General features: G+C 41.6%; 1 protein-coding gene and 1 long non-coding RNA gene across 6 annotated transcripts; one reads left to right on the top strand and one right to left on the bottom strand.

Annotated features, from left to right (window-relative positions):
• Positions 1 to 4,295: 4,295 nt before the first annotated feature.
• On the bottom strand, positions 4,296 to 15,321 carry dthd1 (death domain containing 1). Its single transcript, XM_088347450.1, has 11 exons — positions 15,284 to 15,321; positions 14,855 to 14,949; positions 13,269 to 13,590; positions 11,744 to 12,050; positions 10,544 to 10,723; positions 10,209 to 10,468; positions 9,085 to 9,231; positions 8,109 to 8,398; positions 7,792 to 8,009; positions 7,663 to 7,720; positions 4,296 to 4,582 (listed from the first exon to the last, which is right to left on the bottom strand). Exons 1-11 carry the CDS (start codon positions 15,319 to 15,321, stop codon positions 4,296 to 4,298), a joined length of 2,202 nt encoding a protein of 733 aa, XP_088203576.1.
• Positions 15,322 to 17,422: 2,101 nt separating this feature from the next.
• Positions 17,423 to 26,494, top strand: LOC148356888 (uncharacterized). Of its 5 annotated transcripts, XR_015852090.1 has the most exons (4): positions 17,423 to 17,662; positions 17,767 to 17,839; positions 18,037 to 18,139; positions 21,110 to 26,494. It is a non-coding gene; the product is annotated as an uncharacterized LOC148356888 (long non-coding RNA). The 5 variants fall into 5 exon arrangements; XR_015852089.1 differs by having other exon boundaries at positions 17,767 to 18,139; XR_015852086.1 differs by having other exon boundaries at positions 17,423 to 17,839.
• The last annotated feature ends 1,156 nt before the right edge of the window (positions 26,495 to 27,650 follow it).

Below are 27,650 nucleotides of genomic sequence, written 5' to 3'. Positions count from 1 at the left end.
GACATGTTCAGAAGACTCGTACTCAGGGCGGACATGTTCAGAAGACTCGTACTCAGGGCGGGCAGGTTCAGAAGACTCGGACTCAGGGCGGGCAGATTCAGAAGAGTCGGACTCAGGGCGGGCAGATTCAGAAGAGTCGGACTCAGGGCGGGCAGATTCAGAAGAGTCGGACTCAGGGCGGGCAGATTCAGAAGAGTCGGACTCAGGGCGGGCAGATTCAGAAGAGTCGGACTCAGGGCGGGCAGATTCAGAAGAGTCGGACTCAGGGCGGGCAGATTCAGAAGAGTCGGACTCAGGGCGGGCAGATTCAGAAGAGTCGGACTCAGGGCGGGCAGATTCAGAAGAGTCGGACTCAGGGCGGGCAGATTCAGAAGAGTCGGACTCAGGGCGGGCAGGCAGCGGAGTCGGAGTCGAACAGGCAGGCATGGAAGTCGAACAGGCAGGCATGGGAGTCGAACAGGCAGGCATGGGAGTCATTGCGCAGTCATACGGCCGGAGGTGCCTTAGCCAATTTTGCCACGTCGGAAAGGACTTGCCGAACTGCACATTCTGAAGGGGAATTGCGCTGCTGATTCAGGCTTTCATAGTGGTCAGGGGGCAAATGTACGAACGCGGGGTCCATTCTGGTCGGAGGATTCTGTCAGGGAGGACCAGAACAGAGCAGGAGACCCCAGAGCGTTCGTTACAAGTCTTTTATTTGGGGAAGCGTACAGGGTTAGCGGGAGACGCGATGACCGTCGAGCGTCAGCAGCAACGCCGTGAAGACAACTTCGGGACACGTAGCCAATCGTAGCGTGGGACGGAAGCAGGTCGAGTTTACCGGGACTGGAGAGAAGATCGTAGCGTGGAACGGAAGCAGGTCGGATCGGAGGCAGGCAGAATCAGGTAAACAAGTCAAAAATACACAGGAAAATCAGGCAAGTCAAACGGGGTAAAAAAGTATCCTCCGACCAAGAGTTCTCCGCGTAACGCGTTTAAAAAGGGAGCATTAACCAATCAGGAAGCACATTCCAGCGCGCCACATGATTACCCCAGGTGGCTCCACTTGGGTAATCATGACAATAGCACCCTTGTCACAAGACCATTTTAGACTGTAGTGGGGAAAAGTTGTTTACAGATGAAACAGATAGAGAATATTGCTTAGCAATAATACCTAAGAAAACACAGAAGTGGAGAAGCACCCCTGGCCTCACATCAAAAGCATGTTTTCCTTAAAAAGGGTGCGAAACACCAGCTACAATATGCAATGTAATGTCTCCTTTGTTCGAGTTCATGGACGAGCTTGTTGTTCATCTTGCAGAGCCTGTTAAGATAAGTATCGGGCCTTTTAATGTGCTACTTGGTGCTCCATGTGCTCAATTTATACTTTGATTTGTACTATTTTGACTTTATTGTTTATTAAAACACTTGCATTTATGTTGATTATTTTAATGTAGGTTTAAATTAAAAGTATTTTGTTTGTTGTTAAATGGATGGACTATGATTATTTGATGATCTGATTGTCAGGGCCAGAACGGAAACAGGACCCAATTGCGTAACGTTTACCACAAGTTTTATTGAAGAAAAGAGGAAGGGCTGCGCCCGCGATCCGGTGTTCGCTGTGCACAGGAAGCAAGTCGCTCTCGTACTCGGATTGTGATCCGAACACGGAATTGGATCTTCCGGAGCGAGCGATGGTGGTGTCAGAGATGGAAAAACTGGTTGGTAGCCAGGACTGGGAGAGCAAAGCGTGGTCGGGGTCGGAAATGAGTCGTAAGCCAGGACGGGAGAGCAGACATGGTCAGGATCAAAACAGGTCGTAGCGGGAGACAAACAGGAGCAAAAACGGGACAGGCGGGAGTCAGGGTCGAAAAAAGGCTTGCCTTGTATACACAGAGGTTTGCAGACGGACCGACCACAGGGGATTGACAGGACTGGGTTAAAATAAGGACAGGGAGCCAATCAGAGCCCGCAGCGATTGGCTCCAAATGAGCGGGCACAAGTGATTCACATCGGTAATCATGACACTGATTGGTTGTTTAAAAAAAAGGGAATACGACGTTGAGTAATTTTTTTACCAAGTACTTTTTTGCCTTTACTTAAATAAGTACATGGAAGACTACTTTTACCTCTACTTGAGTGATATTGTTCTGAAGTAACAGTAGTTTTACTTAAGTAAAATCTTTGGCTTCCCTACCCACCTCTGTCTGTACCTCTGTGTTGAAAAAAATCGGTATTCAACCAAATTGGAGTAATTTCGGGTTTGGCATTCGAACAAAATTTAGAAATTGAACAAAACCGAAAACAGCTCAACATGTGGCCAAGTGACCTGAGCAGTCATCTTGACTACTTGGTTAACATATTTTGAGATAGATGGTCAGTCCGACAACACATGTTGAGAATTGAATGTGATTTAGGTCCTTTTGTTGCCGTTTTAGGATATAATGTGCCCTAAGAAGGTAATTGAGAAAAATAATGGAAAATGAGGAGAGTTGAACAAGGAGATGATTGCCATATATGAGAAAGTGTATGAGGATCAGCCATCAAACCGCTACTCAAAGGTAAAGTAAATGCTTCAGAAATGTCTGAGATTTTTCTCCTCCTTATGTTTAATCCTTATTATCTACTCATTTAAATAATTCTTGTGGTTTAGGTACACGTTTTAGGAATATGTTGGGCATTTGTGGTAGTTTACGTAAAGGGTTTTACTCATATTTTGGGAATATATTGTATTTTAACCCTTTGATGCATGACCTACCAGTAAACTCACTTTCCCATTACTGGGATCGAAAATTTGCGGCAAAAAATATAACAATACAATTGGTATCGTGTCATAAACATGCTTTATGACAAATATCTGGAATATGACAATATTACAACTTTTTTTTTATTTATAAAGATTTTGACAAACACAACCCATAAGGGCATTTTGACCCCACTTATGCATTTAAGGGTTAAGTACACAGTTTATGAATATTTGGGGTATTTATGGTTGTTTGGGCAATACCATTTTTTTAACTACACAGTTTCTAAATATTTTGAGCTTTTATGGTTATTTAGGTACATGTTTACTCATATTTTGGTTATTTATTGATGTTTAAGTACTTATTTTATGAATATGTTGGGTATTCATGGTTGTTTAGGTTACCGTTTTGCTTATATTTTGGGTATTTGTCGTTTATGTACATGTTTTATTCATATTTTGGGAATTTGTGGTTGTCTACATACACATTTTATTCGTATTTTGTGTATTCGTTGTTTATGTTCATGTTTTATTAATAATATGTGGATTTATGGTTGTTTAGGGACGTGTTCTATCAAGAGTTTGAGTATTTACGGTTGTTAAGATTGTTTATTTTACTGATCAAAGTCAACAGCAAAAAAGTTATTTTGACCTGCGCGACGAATACATTTTGTGAGACACTTTTGGGAGTTCTTGTGTGACTTTTTGCCTCGGATACAACACCGGTCAAAATCGGGTGAGTAATGAGTAAAATACATTTTTATGCCAAAGTGTTAAAAGTTTGAAAAAGTTGGCTCGGATAACCAATTTATATTTATAGCAGCTTAGTTGACACACAAGTTAAACTTTAGAAGAATTGACTTTTCTTGGCTTGCACGCTTGCATGTTATTATTATAGTTATTATTGTTATTATATAATATCTTCTAGCTAGCACCAGTAGTAGCAAACTTACAGTCTACAATAGCCGTTGGTATAGAAACACATTCATCCTGCTTATACTTAATAAGGAATTTGCCATTCAAGTAAATCTGAACCAGACCGCCAGGATAACTTACCAAATATCTAATGGGCACTGCAAATGCGAACATGGCTAATGATGTCCTCGTCCCAGTCAGTTCTTTTCATGGCTTGCAGCCACAGGCTGCTACGGTGCTTTTTAAAAGGCCCTTTCTTCTGGGTATAGCAAGAAAAAAGCAAGCGTTTCCTGTAAGTGCAAAATGTGCTCTTATACACACAACACCCCGGCTTTTTTTAATTGCGACTCTAAAAACACTCCATTCGAACTAGTACTAGTACTCCGGCTATTTGGGTCAACAATGTACACGCATCCTTTGGTGATCCAGTGATGGCTTGACAGGGGTCTATAGGTTTTACCTTTCGAGAACTGCAAAGAAATATGGTGCAACACTGCTCTTTTGTGGAAAGAGTTTACTTCTTGCTAGCAGATTCCATGGCAACTGGTATAAAAACAGTAATGCAGGGTGACATTTTAAACCACAATAAACTTAAACCTCACTGGATTTCTTTGATGTCATAATCATCCCTATATTATCATTAGCACCAGGAATGTCTTTATTGCAATGTCTGATGTTGCAGCAACTCTTCGGCCAGATCGGGTCGGCCGATCTTGACCAAGCACCGCGCCAACTGGGCGAGCTTTGCGCGGAGCTGGGAAATGGGCAACTCCCTTCTCCACGTGCTCAAGATGCCAAAGGCTTGAGCAGGCAAACAGTCGCCAGCCCGCAGCTTCACCAGCTGGGCAGCACCGCGTCCCAAACGGAGGGAACGTGCCAGCGGTGCCATCTCGTCCTGCAAAAGTTCTCCAGATAGCCACAGCAGCAGAGAGTCGGCTAGGCAGTCTGTTGAAATGAGCAAAATGCACTGTCTGCTCCTTGAGAACCGTTTTTCATGTTTTTGATACTGCCTTCTCCAAATCACATGGTTCTAATGATCACCTCAGTCTACTGAAGCAGGATAGTAATTATGATAGAGTTAATTTGCTATGTTTGTTTTCTCCAACACGCCTGGTTCAAAACATGACAATACTGATCAAGCTTCTCCAAAGTGAGGCGATCATTTGCACCAGGTGTTTTGACGGAGGTGACAAAACATGCATTCCCAACCCTGGATCTAACCCTCAACTATCATGGTTTATGAGCGAAGGGGTGTCCACTCCTTAAGGACCACTTTTATTTTGATGCAACCTCCTCCAAAACACCTGGTTTAAATGGTCAGCTCACCGTGCAGAAACCTGATAATGATTCTGATAAACTGGGGAAATTACCTGTTTGACTTCCATCACACCGGGATCAAATGATGACAAGTCTTAACAGGCTTCTGCAGAGTGACCGGATCATTTGAACGAGGTGTTTTGGAGAAGGTGGCATCAAAAATATAGTTGTCCTTGACGAGCAGATTTCAACACCCCTAAGGTCATAAAACATGGTTATCAATGTTCCCTCTAATTTTCCACGGGTCTGAGCGTTCACAAAAAAATCAGTGAGCAACGCTTGAAACAACAGTGAGCAACCATAATCCCAAGTGTGGCAAGATAATTAATTATCAAACATGTCCAAAATTTGACATCAAGTTACATTTTGCCGAGTTTCCGGCAATGCAAAATTTTTTTTCTCTTTTGAATGAATTGACTCATGTACTATTGCAAAGGTTGTACGCCCTACATACAGTACGTCGTTTGTTCTTACAATTCTTTCACAAGATATCCATTTCCTTTTATTTCCTGATATATTTTGTCGCATAATATTAACATTTTTGGGGGCTTATTGAGTCGGTTGTAAGATACAGAACTGTACTTAATCAGATTTTTTAGTGAAAGTACAATGTTGGCAACACGATTCACTTGATATAATTGGAAATTATCTGAATGCAACACAAACTTTTTTTTTTTTCTCCTTTTTTTTCCTTTAAAAAATCTCATTGTGTTAATTTTTTTCCAAGCTGTTACTTTTTTCTTTTTGTTCTCTATTTACTTTTTTCCAACATTTCTTTCTTTTCTTTTTTTCTGGCTTTTTAAAATGTTTTCCTTTTTTTCGCTTCCTTTTGTTTCTTTTTTACACAGCTTTTCACTACTTTTTCATTTTGGTATTTTTTCTTTTTTGTTCGATTCCCCACTTCCTTTAAGTCATTTTGTGCATAATTTTACTCAATATTCGGTCATGTTGGGATTAAAGAAGCAAAAACAACCTGAAGAGCCGTTTAGGACCCTTTTTAGTGAGCCGAGCCGAAGAAGCCGGTTCTCGACATACTCTACTAACTTTACTCAACTTCGTCTGACTTCAAAATACCGCATTTAGTACATAACGTCATGTGAACCCGTGTATTTTTACCTTCATGCACTGTAACTTTGACTTAAGTCGCTTCTTAATTAGTAATTTTGAGCCCTCATTTTTGTGCGCTGGCTAGATTTTCTTGTGCGCCGAGAATGTGCGAGCAGTGCGCAATTGCCCACGCGCGCAGCTTAGATGGAACACAGATGGTGATTAAGGGCCACTTAAGGGGCGGCAGTAGCTCAGGAGGTAGAGCGCTCGTCTTGGGATCAAGGGATCCCAGTTCGAATCCCGGCTCGTTCGTGTTACATGTCGAAGTGTCCTTGGGTAAGACACTGAACCCCTAATACCCCCAATAAGCAGGTTAGCGCCTTACATGGCTGCAAGGCCGCTATTGGGAAATGTGGAGCACATTGTAAAGCGCTTTGGGAAGTCATTGACTTGAAAAGCGCTATATAAATGCAGATCATTTCATTTTCATTTCATTTCATTTCATTTACCTCATTCAACTAATAGATCAGGGGTCAGGAACGTATGGCTTGTACGAAAGGTGTGGCTATTCTCATGGGTACGTCTAATTCGGAAATGAAATTCACTTTTTTAAAGCATTTAGGCCAGCAGTGCAACACCGTGTTTTACCACTAGCGGCTGGAGTGCTGTAACGCTTTTCTACCTTTAAATCTGGTAAGAAGAAATGTCATACAATGTTTTTCCTGTCTCTTAGCCAACGAGATGCTTCAGAATACAAATGTGAGTGGGACAGCCTTCTACCATTCTGTCAATTGTTTCTTTAGATTATAGTTTGCGCAATTTATTAAAAAAAAAAACTGTGACTGGCTGGCAACCAGTTCGGGGTGTCCCCTGCCCACTGCCCGAGGACAGGTGGGCTAGGCTCCAGCACCCCCGTGATCCAATTGAGGATAAGCGGTGCAGATAATGGATGGATGGAAATGACAAATTAACATCGCAAGTGGACTTTCAAGACATATGTTTGTAAATATCAAAGATTTTAAAGATTTGAATTTATCATACCAAAAGGAAGACAAACATTGGCTACTCAATTCCCAAGGTTAGAACGAAAGCATTTCACAAAGTCAAAGGTAAATACATCTGTATCCTTCTTGTTCGCAGTGTTTGGTGACATTTTTATAGAAACACTATGCCCGCACCTTGTTTTGAAACCATTATTTTTGACAAAAAAAGGTGAGGGTCACAAAAAGCCCCAACGTTTTTAAGTATCTGCGTTTTTAAGTATTTGGCATTATAATTTTCAAGTTTATGAAATCATCAAACGTTACGCAGTGAAATAGAATGCACTGAAGAATTAGCTTTTGTCATGGTGCGTCTGTCACTGAAAGAAGAAATCTAAATATTTTGCATTCTTAACTCTTTGAGTCAAAGGTTCCTGACCCCTGAGCTAGAACTAGGGAAGATAGATAGAGATCCTGATGGTTTGGACTAGGTGCGTCAGAATAATACATCAGAAGTCTTCAATAGCCCTTAACTCATGTATGACTTTTTCCTCTCCCAACACACCTAAACTAAACGGTCAGAGGACGGAAACACCTACATACACGATTATGATTATGGGCCCTTGAGTGCACAAATAGATACCCATGGGTTTTGTTTCAAGTGAAAAAAAATTGTTTTACCCTGGGGTTCACTGAAGGTAATCTTGGGCATAATCGGTGGTCTGATGGTTCTGACTCTCTAAAAGAAGACAGGAAGACAAATGTTAACATAAATTGGAAAGTTCTGAACCCATCTTTTGTTTTTGCTACCTTGGGCAAAGTCAGGGGCAGGGTGCAGACCGGCTTCCCAAGGTCTTTGACGGGGGTGCCCTCTCTTGTGACCTTGTAGAAGAGGACAGCACCCTTGTAGTGAGGGGAGCTGTAGTTCCCAAAGGGGTCCACTTCCGTCAGATGCAAAATCAGTTGGTTCTGGCGCTGGCTGTGGAAAGTGATCCGCTGGTCTAGAATGCCATGTTCATTAGTCCGACCTGAAAGATCATATTAGTTGAATAGAACCAAGAGCATTTTCCTCACAAAATCCTAAAACCGAATCCCTGACGTGCCTGAATCCCCAAGATGCATCTCACCTGCACAGGAGACATTTCCACAAAGACGAAGCAAGAGTTGATCGCCCTCCCGCATGCAGATCTCCTGCGACGTCCTCAGGGGCCCGTCGCAGCCCCCTGCCTGCAGCCGGGCCAGTTCCCAGCCTAGTTCCCTGGTGGGCAGGGCAGCCACCAGGACGGCTCTGGGCTGGCCCCGGTGGGGCCGGATAACGATGCTGACAGCATGGCGCTGGGCGGACTCGGCCAGCTCTTCTGCCAGAGAGATGAGGTGGCAAGGTTGCAACGGAGGGAGAAGGCGGACCACCAGGAGTCTGGAGGTCCAGAGACAGAAAATTGAGGCTGTGACTGAAACGTTCAGATTCAACCCTGCCTCTTTTCTGTTCTTCACTCCTTCAACAGAGCTGCAACAAGCTCTGAACGGGAATAATGCAAAGACACTGACAAAGTGGTGATCTAAAAATCATGGCTGCTCTCAGGAGAACCCTTAAGAGAATCATCAAAACAGCCCAGGAAATCACAGACTGCTGTCTGCCCAACAGCCAAATATTAATGACACAAAATTAACCAAATTCCAAGATAATGGATAAACCAATTTATATATTAACCCCAGATAAACCTTTACAGAGAATCATCAACACACCCCAGGAAAACATATGCTGCTCTCTATCTTATTATAAAATTACAACAACGCAAAGATAAAACACAGTTCCAAGGTGATAAATTCACCAAATGATGGATTTACACAAAAACAAAATCATCAACACAGCCCAGGAATTCATGGAGGTTATTTCATGTTTCTGGTGGATATCAATTCCACTATAGACAATTATAATTCTAAAAGTTGAAATTTATCAGCTGTGTTGGGGGACAGGGACGTGAAAAACAAGACTACGACACCTGCAGAGTTCCCTAAATCTGATCTACAGTCTTTTTTGGGAGAGTTTTTTTTTCTTCAGCGCTCTTTGCGTTAAAGAAAAAAACAAACTTATGGCCCTACCTGTCAAAGGCTCCCGTCATTTCAAAGGACACCAGGCCGTTCTGATGGTCACGAACGAGGACTTCTTCTGTAACGCTCCACTGTTTGTCCTTTGAAGCCAGTACGGTCAGAAACTCAGTGACATTTTCTCCTGAGGTACCCCACATCCTGACACACAAAGTTTTGGAAACAGTAGAGGTAAGATAGGGCCTAAAAAAAATCCAGCTCAACAGGACCTGGACCGCGGGTATAAAATCCTACACCTCGAACTCAACCAATTAACTTAATTTGAGGGATCAGGTAAACCTGGAACGCACACTTCTGTGCTGAAGTCTGTGCTTCAGCTGAAGTACGTCACATCAAAGTGCAGTGCGGGTTAACTTCGGGCTCTGTCCCTTAATTTCAAGTCTGCACTTTGGCGCTGAAGTATGCGCAGAAGTGGGCACCAAAGTGTGTTACTCAAGTAAAATACTTTTACTTCAGATTAATAGAAGTAAAAAGTAGTCACTCAAATATTTACTTTAGTAAGTGCGCCGAAACGTGTGCATGCTGTGCAGATCCTCCACAAAAAAAATAGTCTAATCTTGAACCTTCAGTTTGATCTAATTTTGGACCTGTCTCTAATCTGCATTTTCTTTCTAGGGTTTTGAAAAAGTTGTTTTCTTCCTTAAGGAAAACTATATTTGTATAGTATTTGAGAAGTTCAAATTGGTATCAGATCTCAGTGATGTGAGTCTGCTCTGTTAAAGCTGAACAATAACATTGCTCTGTCCATTGCCCTGTTGTTCTTGTGCTTCCCAACCTCACAGCAGCCTTTTACAGGGTGGACCATGCAGTCCTTCTGTCACGTTTGAGTAATTATGAGGACATCCATGGCACTGTATTAAAGTGGTTTAAATGATACTTGTGCTTGGTGACCTGTCCTCTTGCACTGCCCCTCTCTCCTGTGGTGTTCATATTACTGTTCTTTGATAAGCACACCCTTTAGTGCGGATTTCATGCATACGTGGTTAGTCATTTGTCTCTAGGCACGTACATGATTCAATTACTCGATAAATCCAATATTCCCTATCCAATCGATTATTGCTTGTATGCATATGTAGTCATGGGCGATTTTATTATCTCCACTAATGATTTTTTTGTACCTTCTCAAGCAGGACCAGGTCCAATCCCCCACCGGAGGGGCAACGTCCAGTTGAGGAAGGTGTAATTCCTTTTCCTCCACTCGCCCTCTGGTCTCCTTCCTCGGACTAGGAGGGCAGGGAAGGCTGACGGTAAGAGGTCTTCTCAGGGTTTGAGAGTACGGCTGTGCCAGGAAGAGCAGGGGGCTTGTGGACACGACCCGTCGGTAAATTTCACTTTTCGACTTGATAGCAGCAAGGAGAACGGCGTCCAGTGGCTGGATCTTTCATTGGGTGGATTTGTGATATGGTGAGGGATAATGGTTTGCCTTGTTGCTGGACTTTTCAGTCTCTCTTACCTTGCATTGCACCATCACAGGGACAGTGAAAGACCCTGGGAGGTAATTGAGGAAGATGCGGGGATCAACAGAAAGTTTGTACGAGATGCCTCGTCTCGGAACAGTAAAATGTTCCTGCTTGAGACAGGAAACAACTGCAAACAAGCCGAGGAAGTATACCTTCACCTCTGCGAAGGAGCCCTGAAACCATTGTGCAAAGAATGAATACAGTGATCCCTGGCTATCACACGGTTAACTTTTCTAGGTTTCGCTACTTTACGAACAGTCCCCAAGATATAGTCGGCATTAGTAAAGAAAACATGCATGAATACAGGTACATTATACTGCACTTGTATTTTGTAAACAAATGCTCGAGCCTGTGAAAAATAATTTGTTCTTTGCGTTTAGCGTATAATACAGCATTTAACTGTATGATCGTAAACAAATATAAAGGTTTCTACTTCACGGATTTTGCCTATTGCGGGTTATTTTTGGAACAAATCCCCATGAAAAACGAGGCTTCACTGTTCTGCACTCCAACGACTCTGTATTTGAACAAATAGCTATTTGACTCAAAAATTTCAGGGGTTCTTTTTTGGTGACTTATCATTGGGGCCTTAATCCCTGGGACCTTCCCTCCCCTTTTTTCCCCCTATCATTAATTTTCGGTGTTAATAAATTGTGTGTGCTATTTCCATTGGCCTGGTTCATTGGATCCATTTTCTTGGGATTAGTAATTCATATCAGAACTGTAAGAACTTGAAGTAATAACTTAATTATTCAGTATGGGACATTCTCGCATCCTTTTAAAAAAAAGAGCACCACCAAGACCTGAGGCAAATTTGTTTGCTGATTGCAGGAAAGAAAAATTTGTGTCAATCATAACGATTTTCAAAATTAAAGCTGCAAAAACTTTGTTTTCATCAAACAGTCGGATTCCCTGGTCTGCACTACTTCCAAGCCAGCTCTAGGTGCCAGCTGGGCCCTGTTGACATACTAGTGAATAGTCCCCAGTGGGTACCACAGCTGGGAAGTCCACAGGAAGGGCCTGGCGCGCATCTGAAGTTGTAGCAGACACCCTTGCCACCACCCGCATCGCAAAAAAAAAGAACAAGCTGTATTTAAAACCACAGGAAAAAATGTGTAGGAAAAATGTAGGAAAAAAGTAGCGGCTTGTAGTCCAGAACTCCCGGTACTTTAAATAAATTTGAAATGTTTTACCGTTTCCCCAGCATAGGTGGCCTCAGTGATGGCAGGCTCGAGGTAGCTTGCCCTCCCGCGGCCATCCAGCACTTTGACCTTGACGCTTCTGTAGCTGCGGCGGTAACGTGCCTTGTAGGTCAGCGCCACGGTCAGAGGAAAGCGCAGGTGGGCGTGGCCTCGGGCTTGGAGGCACACCACGCCGCTTAGCAACTCCTCGCTGCTGCCTGCCAACAGGGAGCTGAAAGCGTCAGCCGCTCGCCAACGCACGGTGTCCACAGCGCCCGGAGGTGATATAATGAAGCAGGGACCACTCACGTTAGATTGGCTGTTGAAATGGGAAAAAATGCCTCCAAAGTCATTGGTGATCAGAGCTACCAAATTCTACAAGTCCTCTGTAATTTTATAGACCACTTTTCGTGTTTGTGAACAAGAGTGAAGTAGACAAGCTGCGCATGCATTGTTAAGGCAGTTTATACCAGTAAAATGACAGACAAATATTGTAGAAAGTAACATCTGTAACAAGCACAAAGTATGTGCAAGCAGCAAGATAGGGAATTTTTATTTTAGTGATTAAAGTCAACACTAGCAAAAACAACATTCTTTTGATCATAGCTTTTGCACGCAACTTTGCAGACAAAGCCACTCGGGTTGGCTCTAGGACTTTCGATGTTTAGGTGGGCCGGATCAGTCAAAGAATTTCAACTCAAAATATTTAGCTTATTATAGTTTTTCAGTATTGGGTTTTGTCATTCAGCCTAACTTACATATTATAATCATGGTTGACAAGATCCAATTTTTAAGCATAACACATATACAATGCCAAAAAAGATGTTCATCTTTGGCATTGAATGCAGGTTTGTTTTAACAGTTGAGTGAATGCAGTTTTACACCTGAACCAACTCACCACAATATACAACCTGAAGTGGGAGCTCTGAAAAAATTTAATTTTTGCCATAATTGTTACCCTGGTTTGAAAAACAAAGTACATAAAACAAGTTTTTGCACTGCACGGGCAATAGGATTAGACTACATCAGATCGAACCACAATGTAGGGCTTGGTAGTAACTTGTTAAGTACGCATCCTGGACGTTAGCTTTTTTCTACATTTATTGTCCTTTAGCGGTCAGCGGGATCACTTTGTTTGCATTTGTATAAAAACCATTATCTTTTTCCATTTTCCTTTTTTCTCCTAATTTTTTGTCTTTTCCTATATTCTTACTTTTTCCTATTTTCCCTCTATTTTCCCTTTTAAATTGGTTCTTCTTTTTACCTTTTAAAAAGCAAACTTCCTACAGCAATCATCTTTTATTTTCATTCTCTTCTTATTTTTCTCTTAATACAGCTTCTCTCTTTTTCATTTTTCTAAACATTATAACATTGTGTAAGAAGCACTTTCAACTTCAAAATGGCACTCAAAAATCCTACTTAGAAAGAATTATAAAGAAACATTAAATTCTTCTTTTTCATTCTGAAGCTTCATTTTTAATATTTGGCCACTCTGAATCATGTTGATTATCGCATGGAGTTTGTGAAATGAACCTACTAATTTCTGAGCCATTCTTTGTTTATCTTCTCTGTATCCAAGAGGTCTGTTCCATGACTTTTGACCTCCAGGTGACCCTCTGCTTCATCATAACCGGTAAAAGGTTCAAAAAGCGATGTCGGGTCTATTTTTGGTGGCGCCTCTCCATCTTCAGCACGGAAATTTGTGAATTGGTCGTCCATCTGGAGGTCCTGACCCGTTTGGGAGGATGCTTCTGTGTTTAAATGGATGATTTCAGCATCCAGTTTGAGGCAGACTGTGCTGAGTCGTTCATGAATGTGCTCCAAGTGTTTCATTAGACTCAGTAAAACACTGCCTAAGACTGGAAAAGGAACATTTGATCACATGACACACAAAAATAATAATGCTATTATTTTTTTGTAACATAATTTTTGAATATTTCAAAACAACAGGTGCAGAAAACATCAGGAAACATATACATATTTTTTAAATTTGCTTTTTATCTGATCCTTTGATCACATAAAATGAGCAAGAAAAAAGAAAAAAGAAGCGAATTCTGTTTTTAAATGTAAAAAATGAAAAAGAGGGGGAAATGGGGAAAAAGAACAGAGGGGGGAAAATCAAATCAAAAAAGAGGTAATGAAAAAAAAGGACAAAAAGTATATTAAATAAGAAAAAAATAAATTAAAACAACAAGGAAAAAACAGCATTTAAAAAAACAATGAAAAAGAAGAAAACAGTTTTTTTAAAAAAGACAGAAATTAAATATACAGGGAAAAAAATGACATAATGTTGAGGGTATAAATACCAGAATCATTTTGGCACAAATACCAAAAATGCTTAAAATGAGTACTGTATATTAATATGCTTGATATGACGCTGCCATCAGTATGTCAGTGTGTGTAAATGGGTAAGCGTGAAGATTACAATGACACAATTACCTGATCTTAAACCCAAAAAGTGCTATCTAGAATGCAAAGCATTTAATATCCTTTTTTGCTCTTCTTTTTATCCCTTTTCACCCGTTTTCCATTTTCTCCTTTTTTGTTTTTTCTTTGTTACTCTTTTTTCTTCTGTTATTCTTATTTGATTGTTTTTCCCCAACTTTTCCATTTTTTATTTTTTTAAATTTTGAATTATTTAAAAATTAAAAATAAATCTTCTTTTCTCCTTATGATCCTTTTCAAATTGTTTTCTTTCCCTTTTTATATTCTGACTTTTTTCTTTTTATCCTTCTTTTTCAGGTTTTTTCCTTTAATCGTTCTTATCTCTTCTCTTTTCTCTCTCTTTTCCTCTTTTTTTCTTCATTTTAATCATTTTTTCTCATTTGACCTTTTTTTTTCTTTTTTGGTATCTTTTCTCTTCTTTGTATCCCTTTTTCCCTTTACCCGTTTTAATTTATATATATACAGCCCTAAAGCACTCCAGCACATCATCGCAGGCTCTAAGATGATAGCTGGATCAGAATACATGGAGAGGAAAAATCAAGTAGCTGGGATAGTAGGAACATCTGCAACCAGTATTGCATTGAAGTACAGTACTCAAATCCTGGTGGGCCATACCACAGAAGGACCAAGATCCTGCGGGACTTTAGCTTCCATACTGCAAAATAGCTCCTAGCTAACCGACGGACATAGTGGTGGTGGCAATCTCAGCTGACACCAACAGCAGGAAGTACGAACACGAGAAACTGGAAAAGTACCAAGAGTTGAAAGAGCAGCTGGAACAGACGTGGAAGGCCACAAAGCCCGCATGGTCCCAGTTGCAGTAATCCCCAAACCGGAAGAGTGGCTCAGACAGATCCCAGGAACAACTTCTAAAACCTCAGTCCAGAAGACTGCAGTCCTAGGAACAGCTAAGGTACTCTGCAAAACCCTTAAATTCCCAGGCATCTGTTAAAAGAACCGAGAATGATACAGACACTATCCCAGCAGGGACTGGGGGGGAGATTGTTTTAGATGGATACATCAACAATTATATCGTGTAATATCGCAATATTACGAGATGGCTGTTATTGTCATGGATCTAAAAAAAGAGTCTTTGAGGAAGCCTACCTCACTGCCGAGGATGCAAGCACACTGTCGAAGAGCATCCCTCTACACCGCTAACCTGTCTGCATGATAAATATTATAATCATTCAATTGCTTCAACCTTCCTGGGTCAGGCGGCCCCCTCTTCCTTTCATTGCCCCCTCGACTCGCTTCTTGGTCCTTAAGCAGCGGAAAAACACTTGCAGAAGCCAGGGCTAAACTTCCAGAGTCTCAATCTGTAAAACGAGCAGCAAAAATTTGAAATTTCCAACATTTGTTTAAAAACCATTCCTTCGCTTTTAGATATGTTGGCTCTGAAGTGGGGGTCCCTGTGTCTGACCACCCTACTTGGCAGAATTTTTTAAAGTCCGCTACTTGTAAAATGTGTTACCAAGGTAACCCCTGAAGGCGCGACAGGGAGGGACAAAAAACATGCCACAAACATTTCTCAAGGAGCAACTGTTTTATTTGGCCCTCTTGTTACTTTTTTAAGAGACTTCAAGGCATCAATTTACAGAGCTCCAAGAGTGCCAAAATTCTACATATTAAATAACGTTCTGTCGTTGTGTAGTTTGATGTCGTCATGCGACGTCCGTTAGTGTTGGATGTCGTTGCTATGTGCATATGTCTAGTTTCATTTCTACTGTCAAAGTCAGCTGCCATTGTATATGTGTACGGGCACTATGACGTTCCGTTGATGGCAAAACTTGGCCGATCTGTAGTCTGGCTATGTCATGTGGCGTCTGTGAGTGTTGCGCATTGTTGCTGTGTTAATATATCAAGAGTTGGTGCCCGTGTCGATGTCAGCTGCCGTTGTATATGTGCACATGCACTGTGGGGTTTCCATTAGTGCCAAAATTGCGTGTATGTATAAAATGACAATCCATTAGTGCCAAAATTCTGCCAATGTGTAGTTAGTGCAAAAAACGTTGTCAAATGTCGTTGTTTCTGTCAATGTAATCCGCCATGAAGGATAACATCGACACAAGCAATCACACATGGCATATGCACAGAGCAACGACACGCAACACTAACAGCCACTGCATCAGAAAATCACACTACACATTGGCAGATTTGTGGCCCTAATGGAATGTCACTTTATGCTGAGACATAATTTTTGCACTAATGGAACCATGTAGTATACAGTATATTACATGTGCACATATACAACATCAGCTGACATCAACCTGAACACCGAGACTTGACATATGCAAACAGGAACGACATGCAAAAAAGCAGATACTGCATGGCATTGTCAAACTACACATCAGCGGTTTTGACACTAATGGAACGTCATTTTATTCAAGGATAACATTTTGCCACCATAGAAACTGCCTACTATTATCAATTCTAGGACAACCATTTGAATCTGTAAACAGTGGAAACAAGTTATATGTCCTACGTCTTCGAGCATCAGTAATGGACTGTCATGTTATACATGGACAGATTTTGGCACGAATGAAACCCATAGTACACATGCACATACACAACTGCACCTGCAACCGACACAAGTAACTATGTATTGACACGCAACAATAATGGACACTGCATGACGTTCTCAGTTTACACTCTGGCAAAATGTTGGCACTAATTAGTACATGTACAACATCAAGAAAATGGACATGGGCAACAACACTTGACACATGCACACAGAAACAATACACAGCATTTATGGAAGCTGTGTGACATCATCAAACTACAGATTGAAAGTTGAAATTTCGCTGCTAATCCGATGCCATTTTATACATAGACTGAATTTTGGTACTCATGGAACCCCGTAGTACACAAGCACATATACAACGGCAGATGACATCGACACGAGCAACGTCAATTGACATACGCATACAGAAGCGACACTTTGGCAAACTGCACATCGGCAGAATTTTGGCACTAAGGGAACGCCGTAGTACATGTACAACGGCAGCTCACATCCACACAAGCATCCGACCACGCTCCGTTCTCCCGTCCCGGCTGCCCGACTTGCTTCATCCGTGAGGGCTTCCTGCTCCTCCTGCCCAGACAGCACCGGATCGCTGTTGTTGTTTTTTTCTCGCCTGACTTCCTCGATTCCTCAATAAAGCTTTGTGTGAAACGTTGCGCATTTGGGTCCAGTGCCTGTTCCGGTCGTGACAATATGCCTACAGCAACACTAACCGACGGAGCAGGACATTGTAGAACTACACGAAAGCCACAATCAGAATATTGTTTTTTATGTGGACAGAATGTTGTCACTGACAAATCCCCATAGTTTGTTTCCGGAGCGGTATTAAAAGTACAGGAATAATTGGTCTCCATCTGTTGCACGCTCACTATTTCTGAATCATAAGAGCAGAGAGAGTGACGCAGGTCGAATAAAATCCTCGATCCAGCAGAGGGAGCAAGGTTTTTCTCGTTACTGCTCAGGTGGAAGCATCCTCATCCTCTGGCTATTCTTCCCATTCATAGCACTCCTGCTGGAATAGCCCTTTTCCTTTCAATGTGTTCTTTTTTCTTTTTCTTCTTCCCAGCCTGGCAGCCAGCTGATTGACTCCCTGAAGTCTCCCGGATGTCGCTAGCATCGGCAGCACAAATGGAGCCGAGGTACTGGCAACATTTGTTCGATATCTCATATAAATTTGTTGTTTTTTTTCCATTTAAGTGATAACACCCTCGTCTCCAAGACGCTGGACGCCGGTAGATGCTCATTGTTTACACTCAGTAGTGCTCTTGATCCTTTCCGCTGCTCATCTTTTCTGTAAATCGATTACAATTCCTTTTCTGTTTTTTTTTTGCATAAGGACACTTGAATCAATTCTGATTTGAGGACAAGTTCAACCATGGGAAGAGGTGCGATCATCGGGACGCTCATCAGCTTGCTTTTGCTTCTGCGCTCAACCGAAGGTGATACAAACTGTTTTAAAGGAACAGTGTGTATGTATTATTTAGCACATCCTAATGGTAATAAAACAATATTGTTTGAGATAATAAGCAAAACCACAAGACCTATCATATAAAATCGTAATTCAAATTCTTGCAGGTGAAGAGATATGTACTTTTTTTCCGTAACATGAGGTTTACCTCCAAGAGCATGTACGATATATCAAACTCATAGACCGCTGCAGAAATGTATGCAACCTGCGAGACAATGCTGAGAGAAGCACAAGAGAAAAATAAGTTGCAAACAATAACCTGCAGTTTAAAATATGTCAACCCGATGTCGTCAAGCTAAGCGTTACACTCAAAGCTGTATTTGCTGATTACGGCTAATCAATAAACATTGAGGAAACCCATTCCAGTGTTATTTTACTTGAAACAAAAGTCACTGTCCCGCTGTATAGGGCAATACGAAAATAACAAACTAACACCTGAGTGTCTTTGCAGGAGTTTAAAGAAGCTTTAGCACCTTTCTATAACAGATATAAAATCTATTTTTTTTTAAACCCAGAATCACGTAAACATTTCAGTAAAAAAAATAAAATAAAATAAAAAATAGAAGGACATTTAAATAGTTGAATCAGTAATTTAAATGTGTTGATATGTTATTTTCCAGTCTGCATGAGTTTGGTCAGGTTAAATCTACTTTAGTGTAAATGAATTCAATTGTTGTATTGATGAAAAAAATCAAACCTCAATAATCGTTTTAAAACCATCTATCATATTCTTGAATCATGAGTGTGAGCCTCCAAAACGACCCCCACCTAAGGCACACTTTTAATGCCATCAATTTACTAGTCCAGCCCCTTTGAGATTTGATTTTATACCTTGGGGCCCTTCAGCCACAGTGCTGTGAAAAAGTATTTGCCCCTTTCCTGAATTCTGTCTTTTTTGCATATTTCTTCATTGCAAAGGTTTCAGATCATCAAAGCAATTTTAATGTCACTCAAAGACAACCCATAGGGCAGCACGGCAGCTAAGTGGTTAGCGCGTCTGTGGCAAAGTTCTGAAGTCTTGAGATCGAACCCTCCTGTGTGGAGTTTGCATGTTCTCCCCATGCTTGCGTGGGTTTCATCCGAGCACTCCGGTTTCCTCCCGTATTTCCCAAAACATGCATGTCAGGTTAATTGACCGGTCAGAATTGTCCCTAGGTGTGAGTGAGCGAGTGAGTTGTCTATCTCTGAGTGCCCTGCGACTGGCTAGCAACCAGTTCAGGGTGTGTCCTGCCCACTCCCTGAAGAAAGCTGGGATAGGCTCCAGCACTCCCCCGACCCTACTGATGATAAGCAGTGCAGATAAAGGCCCGGTCACACAGCCTTTCACAGGCGTATTGAGGCTGAATCACGGCCAGAAATTTCTTCCCGTGAAGCAGACGCTGTTGGACGCTTTGAGATCGCGATACAGACGAGATACAGCCATGTTTTACACGCGGTAAGAAATTCACACGCGGCTGGCCGCGCGAAAAAGTTTTGCACTGCTCAAAACTTTAGACCACGGGTAACTGCGGGCGGCACATGTGGTACACACGAGGTAAAGACGCGGTACGAACGTGCTAGGACGTGCTAGGGCCGCAGCCAAGACGTGGTTACACGCGGGTAGGACGCGAAATTTTAGCGGGTAATCGCGGGTGGAGCATGGTCATAGCACGTTTGTTCTGCGCCTGTATCGCGGTGTTATCATGTGCACTAGCGTGTGTACCGCGTGTAAGCACGGTCAAACGCGATGCAGCCGCGGTTACCCGCAATAAGGATACCACGGGTAAACAGCGGGTTTAGCCAATTTTGCACATTTTCCACCGCGTCTGCTTCACGGGCAGAAATTTCTGGCCGTGATTCAGCCTCGATACGCCCGTGAAAGGCTGTGTGACCGGGCCTTAATGAATGGATGGACAGATGGAAGGTTAGACAACCCAAGGAAATACAAAATGCAGTTTTTAAATGTTGTTTACATTTATTAAGGCTAAAAAAAAAAGTCAAAAACTACCAGGCCCTATGTAAAAAGGTTCTTTTAAATAAAATGAATGTTACTAACAACAGTTTTGGGATAGCTGAGTTCAATTCCACAGACCTGACCCAAAATTGATCGTCAATACTTGTGTTAAATAAAAAAAAAAAAATCACTTAAATTGAATCTGTTAGACCAAGTTAAGTAGGTTAAAAAATCCCAAGAACATATTTGACATGCCAATATCCTCCAAAATTCAGGAAATTAATAAGTGATTTAAATCTATCAGTCCAGGAAAGGTTGCAAAGCCATTTCCAAGGCTGTAGAGCTCCGGTGAAGCACTGTCACATCTTCAAATGGAGATAAATGGGAGCGTTGGCACGCCTTCTCAGGAGGGGTTGACCAAATAAGATTACTCCAAGAATTGGACAACGGCTCATCCAGGGTGTTACAAAAGAACCTCGAAAAACATGCAAGGAACTACATGCCTCGCTGGCCCCAGTTAAAGTTAGTGTTGTGACTCCACTATAAGAAAGACCCTGGCCAAAAATGGCATCTATGGTAGAGTTCCCAGGCAAAAACCACTGCCGTCACAAAAGCAGAGTCGTCTCTCTTTTGCCAAAAAGCATCTTGATTTTTCTCAAAACTTTAGGAAAAACATTCTGTGGACTGATCAGTCAATATTTGACCTTTTTGGAAGGTGTGCAGCCTTTTACATATGACGTAAAAAGGGCACAGCATTTTACAAAAAGAACATGATACCATCAGTTTAAGCTTGGTTGTTGCAGTGTGATGGTTTGGGGCTGCTTTGCTGCCTTCGGACCAGGGCAACTTGCTGTGGTTGGTGGAACAATGAATTCTGGTGTTTTTTATGTATATTTTTTTCTGTAAAAACATTTTGGGGACAGACATTGAGAATTAGCTAATTAGCTAATTAGCTAAGCATGCCAGGGTACACAACATCACTGTAACGGCGCCATTTTCCACTTCCAGGCCACCAATTCAGTGAGGATCAATTCCAGTCTTCGCTGGTCACCCTCATGGGAAATAGTCCGCAGTCGGTCCTGAGTCTGCTGCTGCTGTCCTTGACCGTGATCCTTTCGGTCATCATCTACCTTTGGGTCCTCAGATACATCTGCGTGGGCTGCTGCCAGCCTGTGGCCGTGGGAATCGACCCGGAGACCCTGGCAGAGATGTCGTCCGCCCTCGTGTGATTGACGATCTGCTACGCGCGGGTGAAGATAAACACTTTTTTTTACAGCTTGGATTGTTTGAAAAGCTGAAAGAAATAATCATGGTCTGTCTGCTCATAAAGTGACTTAGTGCACTCTTTTTTTCACTTTGAATACATTTTTGGACTGGCATTCATCAATGTTTCTGCTGGCACAAGAAATGTTGCACATTCACGGACCTACAATTTCCCAACATGAAATATTTGATGTTCAACGTTGACTGTTCAGGGTTTTATTTATTTATTCATGACTTAGTTTCTTTTTTTTCTGGGTCATAATTGGAATTGTTATTATTGTCATTTAGAAGAACGCAGTGAACATTGTTTACAGCGAGATGAGACGGAGCATTACAAGAGAAATATGTCATATAAGCGGGCAATGTACTCCAGACTAGGTTGAGGAGAGCCCATGATTTTCTGTCCTGTGTTGATGACTCTCAGTAAGGTTTTGGATTTTGTTTAATCTCATATTCAGTTTGTCTATATCCTCATAAAGATTATATGTGGCACTCATGGATAAAAATCATCAAAGCCAGCAATATCCTCTAGACAGGACAGAGAGCAGCCCAAGATTTTCTGGGTTGTGTTGAACTCTCAGTAAGGTTTGTTCTTTGGTTAATCTATCATTTGGTTCGTCTCTAACCTTGAAGAGATTAGGCGTGGCACTCAATGATAAATATATCATAAAAGTCCTCCAGACTAGGCAGAGATAAGCCCATGATATTTTAGGCTGTGATGATGATTTAGGTAAGGTTTTGGTTAATCTCTCGTTTGGTTCACCTATGACCTTGGAGCTATTGGATGTGAATCCAGGATGAAAATGTCATAAAAGACTCAAAAGAGGAAGATTAGGCAAAACATTTTTATAAAGGACAGATACTTGCAAGGTAGGCTGGCTTAAGTTGTAAGTGCATCCCAACAATAGAGCAATAAGGATTAGTGGAATGAAATTAACAGCAACATATTTCAGAAATAAGAGTAGACAAATAAAATATAAATAAATACTTTTTTCTATACATAAGTGATTGAAAATATGTAATTTTAATCAATGTGGGAGAATCCAGAAAGTGGAGAATTACAATTATCAATTTAAAAAAAAATTATCTTTATTGTCATTGACAACTATCCATCCATCCATTATCTTCACCGCTTATCCTCAGTAGGGTTGCGGGGTTGCTGGAGCCCATCCCAGCCATCTTCGGACAGTGGGAAGGGGACACCCTGAACTGGTTGCCAGCCAGTCGCAGGGCACACAGGGACAGACAATTAGTTCGCTCATTCACACCTAGGGACAATTTGGACCGGCCAATTGACCTAATATGCATGTTTTTGGAATGTGGGAGGAAACTGGAGTGCCCAGAGGAAACCCACGCAAGCACGGGGAGAACATGCAAACTCCACACAGGAGGTTCGATCTCATGACCTCAGAACTGTGCCGCACACATGCTAACCACTCATTGACAACTACATAATGAATATTGTATACAACCAGATTAGACATACCACTTCAGGAGAAATATGTCAGAAAAGACTGCAAAGTGCAAAAAGATAAAAATAAGATTTAGAAAAAGAATACTGTGATAAATAGGTAAATATTTGCAAAGTACACTGGCCTGTGCATGAGAAGAATGGTGCAAATAGAAATAGAACAATGACAATAGTGGCAACATATTTCCAAATTAAGAGTAGAGGAATAAAATCAGAGTATACATTTTTCTATGAAAAAAGACATTTGGGGGAAATCCGGGGAGCAGAGAATTAGTGAGTTTTTTCTTTTTTTTCCCCTTTTTTTTTGCCCTGCCATACTTGCACCCGGCCTCACATTTGATTTTCCCATCTGTCATCTGCAATTCCACACATTTATAGCATTGTATAATAAAGCACACGTTCGTCATCAGTTGTTGCTATGGTTATGGGGATAACAATTAATTGTGATATAATCTCCCCCTCCTTGTTTCTCTCCACTCACTCACCCTATTCAATGGCCGCCCAACAAAGCGTGTTTAATTAACAGCCTCAAGTCTTGGCACCCGTTGCTCGGGGATGCACAGGCTGCCTGCATCCGTGCAGTTGCCATGGTGATCGGGAATTTCCACTAGACGCCGCAAGATGACAGTAGACTCCAAGGTTGATTTTTGGCGTTAGCTGGTTCTTCTTGTAATTCCGAATCAATAAGAAAAGATTGGCATACCTGTCAAGCTCCACGGCTCCATGCCCTTACAAACGGTCGTATTTTTCCTTACAAAATACAAAAAAATATTACACCAAAACGTGTTTATTTATGTAGTTAAACATGTTATATTGTACATGTGTTTTGTTATATCATTCTGCACATATTCTTAATAATAAAATAAAAAATAAAATAAGAAAAAAATCAATAAATCAGGAACAATTGTTATCAGCGTAACTAAAATATCCATTAATAACACTTTAAATTTAAATTTGTAAATAAAGATGTTTTTTGGAGGAACAAATTAGTAGGCATTTCTATTTTGTAAACCAAACCACAATATCAACCATTTATGTGTAGTGCCTAATTTCGACTCCCCTGCAAAATCCTCCCCCTTTGCGTGAACGCACATTCTGCTGCGCTTCCGACAATAGCTTTATTGTTTTAATAAGCTTGTTATATAGAAAACGATCGCGATTGTCCGAAATTAGGCACTAAAGTGGCAGACGCATGCGCACAGTAGGTTCCTGACATATCTGGCATGGTTCCCTGTCTTGAAATCATACCACAGCATCTCAATGGGGCTTAAGAATGAGCGTAACCAGCCCGATTTTAGTTATGTTCAAGCACCCCCTAATTCAACTCAAGAACCCCTAAAAATATAAGCATTTTTAAAAGCTATCTTCCTTAATAAAAACAGAATAGGCCAAACAAAAAATGGAAAAAACTCTACTCCCTGAAATTGGTTTAGTTCATTTGATTCCTGACACAGTTCTCCCCTCCGCTCCCCACTCCTCTTTCGCTCGGCTAGTGTCACTTGCGGCATAGCGGCCGAGTCTGTGAAGACTACGGTGTATTGCAGTGACACTCCTGAACAGTGTTGAATGATTCTAAAAGACTTTAAGAGAAATAAATAAAGGGATTACCAGACAGACACTTTGGGTGCTCAGCAACCCCAAAGCTATGGACTTAAAACTGCCCCTAGGTTTATGTCTGGACTTTTGACTTGGCTCCTCCACGTTATGTTCTTCTGAAACCATCCTGACGTTGATTTATTTCTGTGTTTTAGATCATTGTTTTGCAGTATCTCTATTCTCTTTTTAACGTCAACTGTCAAAGACAGCCTCAGGGTTTTTTGCAAAACATCCAAATAAACTTTTGAATTCATTTTTCCATTTATCATATTTTTCTTTGTAAAAATAAAATAACATTATAAATTATTTGGTTCCACTTCACGCTTGTTTCTCACACTTTAATTCTTAAAAAATATGTTTATTATTTTAGTTTTAAGTTCACAGCAGTGCAGTGTTTAGCGCGCGTGCGGTACAGTTCTGAGGTCATGAGATCAAAACTTCCTGTGTGGAATTTGCATGTTCTCCTGTGCTTGCGTGGGTTTCCTCCAGGCACTCCGGTTTCCTCCTACATTCCAATAACATGCATGTCAGGTTAATTGGCCGGTCAAAACTGTCCCTAGGTGTAAATGAGTGAGTGGATGGTTGTCTCTGTGTGCCCTGTGACTGGCTGGCAACCAGTTGAGGGTGTCCCCTGCCCACTGCCCGAAGATAGCTGGGATGGGCTCCAGCACCCCTGCGACCCTACTGCAGATAATGGATGGGTTGATAGATTTAAGTTGAAGCCTGAAAAGTGCCAAAATGACTTGGAAGTTTAACACTTTTGCTAAGTACTCAATAACTTAAGTAAGGCAAAATTAATGAATTGGTAAATGGTCTGCATTTATATAGCACTTTTCAAGTCAATGAAGACCTCCCAAAGCGCTTTACAATGTGCTTCACACTTACCCATTCACACACACACACACGCACACACACCAATAGGGGGTCAGCCATGCAAGGCGCCTACCTGCTTATCGGGGGAATTAGGGATTCAGTGTCTTGCCCAAGGACACTTTGACATATAACACGGAGGAGCCGGGAATCGAACCTATGACCTCTTGATCCCGAGACGAGCACTCTACCTCCTGAGTTAATGCTGCCCACACATTGCACATTATATGAAGGATTTTTTTTGGTCTGCATGTATGTTTTGCTAGTTTGGATTGTAAGGGGTTATATGGAGTCTCCAACTAAACTCTTTAACTTTTTCTAAATAAACATTTGTTGATTGGATCCCTCAACCGTTTGTGTCATAAGGGCGCCAGTTCCTGTGGTGCATCTTGTGTAAGTACTGCCTGGTGACGCCCATTCCTCTACAGCACAGGTGTCAAACAGGCGGCCCGTGGGCCAAATCAGACCTGCTAAGGGATTGAATCTGGCCCGTGAGACAACACTCAGAGCAGCGCAAGAGAAAAACAAGCTGCAGGTTGAGATATGTCAACTTGATGTTGCCAAAGCCAGGTGCCTCTCACAAAGACACTGTACTTGTATTTATTTCTCTCTCTCTCTCTCTCTCTTTCTTTTCCACCCCTTTTCTCCCACTCTGTTTCTGTCTCTTTCACTCTCTGTGTCTTTCTTTTTCTCTTCCTTTGTTGCTATTTGTCTCTTGCTCTCTGTGTGTCTTTCACCCCCTCTAACTTCCTTTTTTCCTTTTCTCTCTTTTCTCTTTCTCTCTTCATACCCTTCAGGCTTTTTTTCTCTACTTCTGTCTTTCTATTTCTCTTTGGATTTCTTTCTTCCTCTCCCTTTCTTTTCCCCTACTCTCACGACACTTTATCTTTTGTTTTTCACGCTCTCTCCCTCTCTCTTTTTTTCTTTCTTTGTCCCGCCCTCTCTCCTTTTCCCTCCCTCTTTCTCTTATTTCTTTATCTCTCTTTTTCTTTCTCTTTAATCTACTAGTCCGGCCCCCGACAGAATGTTTGTTCTATCGTGTGGCCCCCGAGTTAAAATGAGTTTGACACCCCTGCTCTACAGTCATATGTCCCACCTGGTCTTGAACTGGGGACTCTGCACGTTTTAGGTAAATGTGCTAACTACTGCACTATGGAAGTCTTTTTTGGATATCTCATTTATCATAACCTTTGTTTTTGACACATTAATGATAGCTTACTTTCCTCAAACCATTCCTTTATAATTGTTAAGTTTTCATTTCTGCCAGGAATTCCTGTAGATTTGTGCCCGAGCTTAATATCGTTGTGTTGTCAGCAAAAAGAATATACCGGTATTTTAATTTTTATGATACATTTCATAAGTCATTTGAATACAATAAAACCAATTAAGGCCCTAAAACAGATCAGTTATCTGTTTGAAAGATATGCTTTTACCCAGTGATAAACAATTCCTCATATTCCAAATTTCTTTTGGTTTTGAAGAAGTATATGGGCCATATTTTGGGGGGCTCAGGTACCCCCTCAAACTAGACCCATGCAACCCCCAAAATTAAAGCATTTTTATAACTCTTCTCTTTAAAGGGAAAGTGTGTAATATTTACTGCCTCCAAGTGGTACAAAAAACTTTCATTCAGTAAAATCAAACGAACATTGGTTTGAAAACTAGGCAGAAATACCTGAAATGTCATATCAAAGTAAAGTTTTATTTTTAAAAGAATCAACAGTCGAGAAAACTGTATTTATTTTACTTGATGGGATCCTTGAGAAATTGCTGCTACGCTGTGCTCTGTGGCACTGGTTTTTGTTCACATTAGACAATACAGTCCCATCTAGTGTCAGGCGGGACGGAAGGAAAACTGAGATCACTTGCACTCGTTTCTTGTTTTTTATTGGAAGGAAGGAATGACAAGGCGTGATTCTTCTATCTGTTGTTTGACGGATTGACGAAGCTTGACAGGCGGGCGAAGGCTTGGCGGGAATGGTCGCGGACAGGCGGAATCGTCGTGTTGTTGGTCGGGGCTGGAGAAGAAGGGCGTTGTCGTGTTCGGAAATGTGATCAGGAATCAGACGGGCAGGGCAGGTCGTAGGCAAATTCGGAAACGGGTCGGCAACGGAGATCAAGTAGAAGAAAACAGTAGGCAGGCAAAGAGTCGGAGGTACGGGCTTTCTGAGCAGATGGCAACAGGTAGCATAGTACAATCAGACAGCTTGTTTCCGGAAGCTGAGGATTTAAATGGACAGGGTGCGCCAATCAGCTGTGCTGGCTGTTGGCGCCAAATCCTGAGCACAGGTGTTCCAGTTCCGGGTGATTGTGACATCTAGAGTTCAAGTATTACGCACTGGGGCTTTG

The sequence above is a fragment of the Urocampus carinirostris genome, chromosome 11 (assembly GCF_059441175.1).
Source record: "Urocampus carinirostris isolate Australia breed hairy pipefish chromosome 11, RoL_Ucar_1.0, whole genome shotgun sequence".
NCBI classification, from domain to species: domain Eukaryota; kingdom Metazoa; phylum Chordata; class Actinopteri; order Syngnathiformes; family Syngnathidae; genus Urocampus; species Urocampus carinirostris.
Note: the sequence above shows the minus strand (reverse complement) of the source record. Positions and strands in the feature narration are given on the sequence as shown.

Bases quoted from the DNA above. Each gene is read 5' to 3' on its own strand.
- dthd1 (XM_088347450.1), bottom strand. From the start codon at position 15,321: ATGCTCTTCGACAGTGTGCTTGCATCCTCGGCAGTGAG. The intron at 10,469-10,543 runs GTAAGAGAGACT...ACCCAATGAAAG, and splicing joins CTGTGATGGTGCAATGCAAG to ATCCAGCCACTGGACGCCGT. The intron at 4,583-7,662 runs GTAAAACAATTT...TCATTTCAACAG, and splicing joins TACCTTCAGTGAACCCCAGG to ACTGCCTAGCCGACTCTCTG.